This window comes from Buteo buteo, chromosome 9 (assembly GCF_964188355.1).
Source record: "Buteo buteo chromosome 9, bButBut1.hap1.1, whole genome shotgun sequence".
NCBI lineage: Eukaryota > Metazoa > Chordata > Aves > Accipitriformes > Accipitridae > Buteo > Buteo buteo.
In genome coordinates, this window is record NC_134179.1 from 2,834,303 (window position 1) to 2,843,962 (window position 9,660).

Sequence of the window (9,660 nt, forward strand, 5' to 3'; positions counted from 1 at the left end):
ATATCAGTAGAAAATTCAACTATTTAAACAGAGAAACATATAACTGCAAACATTAAGCAATGATTCCAAGGACTACTGGAACAAGTTATGTCTAGGGCAGCAGTTTAAATCCAAATAAGTAATGCATTTTGACAGAACATTATGATCACAAATGATGATCAGTGGCCTACCTTAAACAAGCTAGAATACTTAATTCCAGTGGCAACGGGAACATGTTTATCTTTTGATACCCTTTACACGCTGAAAACCATTTTCAGCGCATGGGAAAAATAGGACAGTTAGCAGGAAACCTAGTTTTAGTATCTATATTCATATTCACATAAAATGTTCGCACATAAAACGATGCCACAGTTACATATTTTATTTACTTTGTTTCACCTTTTAGCTTATGCTTCAGAAGACACCTCGTACTCCCCCGCGGATGCTAAGTGCTGATTCTGTACAATAAATCCTCATGCAAACACTACAGTAAAGATGCATGCAGTGTTTCACATTTGGAGAGCACTCTGCAAATACTAATTAAGCCTTATAACTGCCATGTGCAAACAACAGTATGGTTATCCCATTGTATAGATAACGGAACACAGGCCATTGGAAATTGCCTTTCTTGGCAAATTTCAAAGCTGGAAATTACCAGAAGAGTCAGAATTTCTCAGCTTGTGGGTCAAATGACATGCAGCACCCTCTTTATAACATATTCGAAAGAATAAATCAGTTTACAGTCTTCTAGAAATTCTCAACTGCATTGTCTCAGAGACAGAGGGACTAGCTGCATACACCAGAATCTGACTGTATTAGTCACTAACGATTAACATTTCTCCTTCTCCACTACCCAGATGTCTGACTGGAAAAAATTATGCATATTACTTTCCCCAAGGTCCACCCACAGCTCCAACTGATTCGACTGATGCCATCAAAATGGGCTGCCACAGACCACAGATTTTGTTAATATTCATTCATCTGAATACCCTTTCGCTTTCCCACATGGTTATACATATATTTGGACACTGAAACTTCTATAGCCACTGGCTGGCTTCATTTAGCTTGCTTCAGATGTCTGCATACTCCCTGCTGCAGTTTGCACAGCTCACTTGCTGAAGCTTTAATCCGAAATCACCACAGACATGTTTGTATTTCTCCTCAAATGAAAGCTGAGTTTTCAGACTTTAAGAAAGGGTTGAATGGGAATGCCTGCTTGCTAAGCCACCGCACCGAGCCCAATTCGGTCTGAGCAGAAACTGAGAGCTCTGGAAGGCACTAGTCACCTGAGCAGTATTCTGTTCCTGCTCAGCAGAGTCAGCCCACACCTGAGGACTTTCCTCTTTTGAGTCCATCTCCTCTCTGCTGTGGTGCTCCATGGGGATAGAGATCTACTGGAGGAATGTCTGGCTGAATAGATTCATCTGTTCACTGTGTTTCTACTTCCAGAAGACAAGGTGATCTTCCGTAACATGGCTATAAAAAAAATTAAAAAAGAAAAAATAGAGATATTAAAACAAGTGTGAGACACAGAACGGAGATATGAGGTATTATCATCAGATACTGCACTACAGGAACACACTGCCAGAGTAAAGCAGGCTTGGCTTTACGAACATGTGCATTTTCATTTAGCACACTCAAGTTCTGCCGTATAATAGTTTCCAAGTCCTGTTAAGGAGGAAACAAGTCAACAATTGCTACAATTGCACTGAAGGATTATACGGAATGCCTCCTGCATTGAAAGATTATACTGAATTCCTTCTGCATTTCTTCACATTGTCCTTCTGGCACCTACAGGACCAGAAATCAATACATGATGCAGAAAATTCACCTTAAGCTTCCAACAAGAAAACACTACGTTCAGAGATGCATCACCAGTTTCTCGGTTCGTCTGAAAGAGGTTTTATTCAAGAGCCAACTGGCTTTACATCTACAGTCAGCTTTCACCTTGTACAAAACTGCAGTCCCAGTTGGTATTCAGGCAGCGTTACAACAGACAACTTTTAGAAAAAGAACAATGAAACTTAAACTCTAATTCATGCGAGCCCAAAGATCCTGACAAATTGCTTCCAAGGTAGGTTTTTTTCACCTCACGCAATTTTATTGGGGCCTCTCAATCTGCCATTGGGAATCTCAGAAGTGTAATTTACAGCTCTGGTGATTGGTTTAGTCAGTGGTTCAGCACCTTCCCAGTCCTTCGTCTCTAATGTCATATTAAATCACAGGCCCAGGAATTAGCATGAGGCTGAGCCCATTTCATTTTTCAGCTAGTCCAATTAACTCTATTTTATACTGAGTGCCTCGCTGGGCTGATCCAATGCCAGTACCCCGTCTGTGCACCAGGAAGAAAGCAGAATGCTCCTTGCTGACGCTTTCATTCATTTGCATTTTAAATGCAAATTATTTTAGTCATAATTTGTTCCCATAAATGCTACCAGTTGGCTTGTCATTGACAAACTAAAAAAAGAAAAGGAGAAAAAAAAAAAAAAAGGCAGCAGCAGGCACTTTCTGCCTTCTACTAATTTTGCCAGCAACGAGTAAGCTTTGCAGACCTGAGCACTGACTGTACCACTGGTCCTGGCCAGAACATATAAATCGATAGTACAGAAAAGTCTCAGGCTAACGTCACTGAACTGAATGGGGGGGGGGGGGGGGGGGGAACAACCAAAACCCAAAACCGGAACATATGACTTTCACATATACAAAGAAAAACTGTGGGAAAGATATTTCTGGGCATCGCTAGACAGCAAGTCATGGCATTATTGGTGACTAGAGCCTAGCATTTGCTTTCTCGTGCTGAGCCACTCAGTACACGTGTGCCACGTCGTCCCCCACACAAGAAGAGACTGAGGAGCAGTGCGACGGCTGTTCTCACTTACTATTAGACCCATGCACTGTTAGGTTATGGGAATAAAGGGGCAGAAATCCTATTCCCATTAATATTACTTGATACAAAACATCCAGAAAAAGCACTGAGGAGAAAAGGAAAAAAGAAATACATGTACCTGCATGCAGCACTTCAACTAGGGGATCTCATTAGTATGGAAAAATGAACTGCAGCAAGCAATTAGGACCAATAAACACCAGCCTTACTCTCCAAGTGTTTAAAACCAGGTCATTTACAAACAAATATTATTTATGTATTACAGCACACACAAGCTCTGATATATAAGTAAATATCATCCATCCCTACATAGCACTTTTCATCCATCTATCTCAAAGCTACTTGCTACATTATTAAGGATTAATTCAGGGATTTTTCTCATACCTAATCTTACCACTCTCACTGAACTCCTCACTCATTTTATCAGGTATACAATCACCAAGGGGTCTAGAACTGCTTGTGTGAAACGTGACAGCATTTATGTCAGTAACATAATCTGAACAATTTTTATGTAAAATTAAATGCCTACCCTGTTGATATTCTTTGGCTGGTTTATCCCAAACAGCTCTTTTTCTTGACTGTCATTATTAATCAAGAGCCAATTCAGGTAATTGCACTAACAATAGCCAGTAGTTTAATCAATTACCTAATTGCTTAGAAAAATAAAAATAAATGCTAGAGGTTTCAAGTTTGGGTGGTTTGGGTTTTTAAATTATCCTGTTAATAAGAATGTAATTAAATTAACCAGTGATTGAATTAAGAGAAAGGGCCGGTTCTGGCTAATTCCACATGGTGCAACAAGTAGCAGAATTTCTGGCTGACCTTCCCCACAAGCAGATACTGAAGGTCTAAAAGAAGATGCTGACTCACTCCTGCAGACTCATTTTGGCACAAATAAAACTTATAACTTGAGCGGAAAGGAGACCGAAGGGTTCAGACAGGTCTTTAATAGACAAAACTGGACATTACGATTTGTATCTGCAAAAAAAATTGTACCAAAAAGTCGGAAAAGAAAGCAGAAGACAGTCATTTCAAGTTTTGCCATGGTTCTAAAGGTTAGCAGTAATCTCAAATCTCAGGGAAAAATGCAAGGTTGAGCCAAATTCAGTGGCTCGGTGGTGCAGTTTCTATAAATGGTACTGTTGTTGCTGTTCTTCACAGAAATGAAAAAAAACCCCACTGCTCAGCCCAGCCAATTGTGTAGCAATAACAATCAGACATTATTAGGAGCTGCAGGATTTGCTGATGCTTTCAACTTCTGTACTTGAAAATACATCCTAGGATCTGCCCCTCTGGTATGCATTCCTACCACAGACTGGATCTCCACAAACTCTCATAATTTCTATCATCACCAAAATACACAGAAAAGCATGTTTCCCTGGAAACGTGGATGTGCTGAGAAGTCAGTGCAAGAGCAGGCAGGCCACATCCCAGAGAGGTACCAAGGCCAGGCAATAAAGAGGGCCCGAGGCAGGAGCAAGCATTGAAATCTAGCTGGTACAAAAGCCAATAGTGAAACAAGACCTGCAGTTAAGGTCACGAGCTGGAAAGCAAGATCTGGTCCAAAGTCACCGACAACAAAACCTCCAGGAAACACAAACACCCGAGTAAGTTTTCTAACACTGATGACAGAAAAGACCGAAATAACTTTGCTCACTAGTCCTCCATAGGATGCTCTCCCTCATTAATCCTGCATGATCTTATTTTCTTCTTTAAATCCCCCTCTCAATACCCATTACAGCTATGACAGACAGCCACAGTGCCTCGAGATTTTAATGATTTCCCTGTGGTCTTCTCTCAGCAGAGATGTCTCGCTGCACAAGGAAGCGGCAGATGTCCAGCTCAGCACATAGCCACAATATTTTTTCAAATTAACTGCAGAAGAATCGTGATGGACAAGTTGGCGTATGTGGCCTCTACACTAAGCCTGTTAGTAATACCAGTTTGGGAGATACAAGTAAAGAAAATACTTACTTTCTCAAAGGGTCTAGCTGGAAGCTTTGTTGGTTTTCTTTTGGCAGAAATACATGTGAAACTTTGGGCATTGCTAAACAGCTGGCATGCAAGGGAACACTCTCTGCTTGCTCTCCTTACCGTTTGCCCACGGATTATCCTTTGCAATTGTTGATTTTTTTCCCTGTATCTCACATGCATCAGACATTTTCAGACAAGCTAAATGCCAAGGCAAGTACCTCAATGGGAACATTCTGCAGTGTCCAAGGGGACACACACACACACACACACACACACACAGACATTATGAGACCCATCACCCAATATATCAACTGCAATCCTGTCACCACCCCAGTGCTTGCATACAACTTGATAAGCATCATGCACATGAGCGAGAAGCAATGCCAACAGGCGAGATGCTAAACCATTTACAGAAACTGTGAAGACAGCCTTTTCCTCCCCAAAATAGCAGGCATGCCTCACCCAGTCCATGCTGGGTGATGACACAATCTGAAATGGTAACAGGTATAAATATATCCCAGTATCACTCCAGTACATCAGAGTGGCAAGGTAGTGACAGGGTGCAGTGTGTCACTACATATATCTATCTATCTCGTGAATCAAGAACCCCCGCAGCTCCCATTACTTTAAAATATCTACTCCAGTGGAAGATAAGCTCGTTCTGACTTGTGTTTGCTGGAGCTCTGAGACAGCACCCATGGGTGCTGCCCTTGAACTCCCTAGAACTTGCCGACACTTTTCACAGATAGAAGCATGCTCAAAGTTAGCAAGTGACACTAGCGCACCACTGCGCTCATCTCTCAGCAAGGCTTATCAGTGCAGGAACAACCTGGTGCTAACCACAACTAGAAAGCATCCGATTCAGAGTCAAAGAGCGGTCAGCAGACAGGCAGGGCAGGATGAATATTCTACGTGTCTGTGCACTCATAATATCCAGCTGTCTGCCTCATCAGGTAAGTGCAAGCAAAACCATCGCCTCTTCAAGACAAAACAGGTTCCTTTCAGTACGCCATTCACATTTACCTTCCCTTTCTCAACATCCTCTGGGGACCTGCTGGTGTCAGAGACCTATGGCCTTCCTCTTTAGTTCTTGCCTTTTACATCCAATCCAAAAAATCTCATTAATGGTGAAGCTTCTCCTCCGCAGCTCCTGATGCGTGGAAAGCACCTTTGTGTCATTTTCTGAACAGTTCTTCAACTTTTTGGAAATCTCACTTGAAAACTCCTTGACGACCACGCTACTCTCTAACCCCTTTCTCCTGTTCCTGCAGCACGTTGATTTCTCTGAAGCTGTATTATTAAATGAGCAGCTTTCCCCAATCACTGCATTCCCCTCCAGAGGATGAGAAAGCAATGCTCAGGGGCAAAGTGCCTCTGTCCAACAGCAAGGTCCTCATTAGCCTTGCTGTCCTCAGCAGAAGACACCCCACCCTCAGCCATCACAGCACCCACGCCGTGTCACCTCATAGGTGCGCCTATGACCCCTAACACCTAGGGAATGCGAGTGCAATGGTGCTTTAAGAGAAATCCTCCAATAACCCCAAAGTCACTGTTGGTTTGTATTTGGCGTGTAAGTGCTTTTGACTATAGTGAACTCACATGGTGCTTCAAAGGAAAGCTCAGCTCTGAAGTTCAGAGAAAAGCACGACCAAAACAAACAAAAAAAACATCAACTGTAACCATATTTTCTTGGCATACCTGCTATGAAGGAATGACAATTTCTTTCAATGCTGGGATTACACAAGAAGATACACAGACAAAAACTCTGGGGACTTCATCTGCAGCAACCTCTCCAGGTCTAATTAAGGCCATTCTGCTGAGAAAGCACCCGAGCCAGTGGCTGCCGAACATTCATTTTTGTCCCTTCTCTGGGATGAGAAGAACGGGGGAATATTAAAGCTGGGCAAGGGGAAAAGTCCACCTCCCTGCTCAGCGAGCCATAAAGCCACTGCAGTATCTCAAATGAGAATCCACTTTACAATAATGGCGCATAAAACAGCTAATGTGATTTACTCCCCAGTGTAAAAGAAGCTTGCATATAGATTGGGGTTCCCTGCAGCAATAATAGCAGGGGTTATTAGCTTAATCCTTTAAGTACTGAGCTCACTGACCACTCTTTTTCACCGCCAACCATATGCAAGGACAGCAAGATTGTTGCAAAAGGGGGTTTTACGACTACGGGTCTTCCTCCAGCTTTTAATACAAAAATGATTTATTATGCTCAAAAGGAACATCACATATGTCTGCAGAAAGCTATATCCCACACTTAAGTTAATTACCCCAGCTTGCCTAGAAGGCAGAGTCGGTGCATTTCCTGAGGTCCCTTGGCAAGAATACACTTTCATTGCAGCAAGAAGGTTTCTAACCTCATTGAGGACTGAGTCACGACTGCCGTCTCCTCCCCTGCATTCTCATCCATCAAAAGCACATATTGTTTCAAGGAACCCTGGCTCTGGTGCCTTTTGGCTGAATGTTAATAATCGGGTAATATATAACCCCAATATTTATGTTTTACTGGTGAGTTAGCAATGGAAACCATACATAGGGCTGGGGCAGCAAAGATTATTTATTTCCACAAAAGGAAACCTGGCTTCAATTTATTTAGTCCTATAACAAGTAGAAGAGCTCAGCCAAACACAAACTCACTCTTTACTCAAATTGTGCATAATGAATCGATCTATCTACGTTCTTATGGCACATCTATCATCAAAGCAACAATGAGCTGGAAGAGATCTCTTAGATCTTCAAAGGCCAGTCCTCTGATACCACGTCCAACGTGTGTCACTGTCCTTTTCCTAAAGGGACAGTGCCCGAGCACTGAAGGTGAAAGCATGACAGTCTGTTGCAACTATTCTCTCACAAAGTATCAGATAAGTAGCTGAAAGTCTAACTGTTTCTACTGTAAAATACAGGAGATAATCAAACTTGTCTTTTTCAGGATAGCTGATTCTCGGAAGGACTACAGGCCACAGAGAACAAACTCGGCTAGCTGTACTTTGAAACAGGTGGGGACTTAACATACAGTGCCAGTTAAGGGCTACAACACAACTGCTATTTCTGTGTGTTTTACTAGCATGAAAGAAAAGTGACAAATAGACCTGACCTCCTGTTTAAGTCAAAACAAAATTCACAATATTAAAACAACCCCCATAATTAGCTACATTTATAAATCAATTAAAATTCAGTTTGCACAGCTTACAGCAGCTGCAGGTGGTCAAAAACACACTCGAGGTAGCTGCCGACTGCAGAGCAAATTACCATAAAAGAGCTCATCCAGGGATTTTCTTTGCAGGTTAGTAGTAAGGGTGCCAGAGGAGAGCAAGTGACACCACATACCTATTTCTCTCCAAAAACAAATTGTCAATTTTTCTATCAGATAATAACAACAATTACATCGACATCTCATCCTATAACCAAGGTAATAAAGCTGCCTTCATTTTAAACGCCTAATACACAAAAGAATAGCATATAGCAAAGTGCCAAAAAGCATCACCATTCAGGAGATAAGTTATTCATTTAAGGACTGACTAGAAAAATACACCCTCTTACATTTTTTTTTCCTAGAAATGAAGGCATTAGAAGGCTTGAGACTACCAGTTATCTTATTTCTGCAAAACACGCAAAGAACCCTCTCGTAAAATCAGTTATTAGCATTTCATCTTCTAACTTAACCAATAAAAAGGAGAAAAAAAAAAAAGAATTCTTAAAAATATAACAGAAGAAAGCTGAAGTTTAGTATAGTCTCTATTCCCATTGAAGCTCTGAAAGACAAACGTTGATACGCATCTTATAGACGCCCAGCTTTGTTCTTGTTCATTCTTTAAAGGCCCACAAGAACCATGAATATATCAGTAGCGTGGGAGACAGGTTGAGGCACAGATACCAAAAAGCACATCGCAAATACCGACCATTCATTTCACTCTCAGGACTATGAAGCTCAGCAGCCTAAACCAGGTTTTTAACTCTGATGTACAGACCCCTTCCGAGGATCTGCAACGAGCAGCTGAGAGGCAAGAGGTGACCGTGCATAGCTTGAACTGTTTCGTACAGGGAAACTAACACTATAAAGGGCAAGTTGTCCCTTTAGGATAAGTAGTTCTGAAAGGCAGAGCACCGGGACCTCATTTTTCCATTCCAATTCAACGATTCAACAAGCTCACATTAACAAAATTTTAATGCAACCGTGGCACAGGATGGGGGGACAGGGCAACTCAACACCAAAACCTGGGTCTCAAGAGGTCTGCAAGATCAAACAGCCACGTGCTATAACGGTATCTCAGACCACAAGAACAGGCTTGTTTGGCAGAGGCAACCACCACCACCACCAAGACCAACGATCGCAGAGCGGTGGCAAACACCACAGCTGCCGCTTGCAGAAGCTTCTTCTGCTCACACAGGGGCCTTGCCCTTTCCTTCAGGCCCTCCACGGATGGAACCACCTCCCGCAGCTTGGACTCAGCTGCCTGGTCCTGCTCTGCCCTTGGACGAGCCTATCTACAGGGCTACCACCCCCCCGCCCCAAGCCCCAGGACCACCCAGACCTGAGCTTTTCCCTGCTGGGGCCCATCTTGGTGACCAAAGGGACCCCCCCCAAGCACGACCGTCGACCAGCGCTCAGCTCAGACTGCAGGTGTTCCCCACCCGCTCCCCCTTATATAACCTCCGCGCCCCACCACCGCCACCACCAGCAGCCAATCAGGGGAGGGGGATGCGACGCCCCCTCCCCTAACTAGGCCAATGGGAGGCAGGGGCGCGAGGCACGCGGCCAATCAGGAGGCGCAGGTGCCCCCCAGCCCGCTTCCCGCCGCCGCTCCCCAGTGTGA

At 43.2% G+C, this 9,660-nt stretch overlaps 1 protein-coding gene across 1 annotated transcript in view; it reads right to left on the reverse strand.

Moving 5' to 3' along the window:
* PRDM10 (PR/SET domain 10) overlaps window positions 1–9,333 on the reverse strand; it is a 44,269-nt gene extending 34,936 nt beyond the window's left edge. The window contains exon 1 of the mRNA XM_075036675.1: window positions 1,266–9,333. Coding sequence (XP_074892776.1) covers window positions 1,266–1,358 — 93 coding nt within the window. The 5' untranslated portion in view covers window positions 1,359–9,333. The remainder of the gene's footprint in view (window positions 1–1,265) is intronic.
* Between the last annotated feature and the right edge of the window lie 327 nt (window positions 9,334–9,660).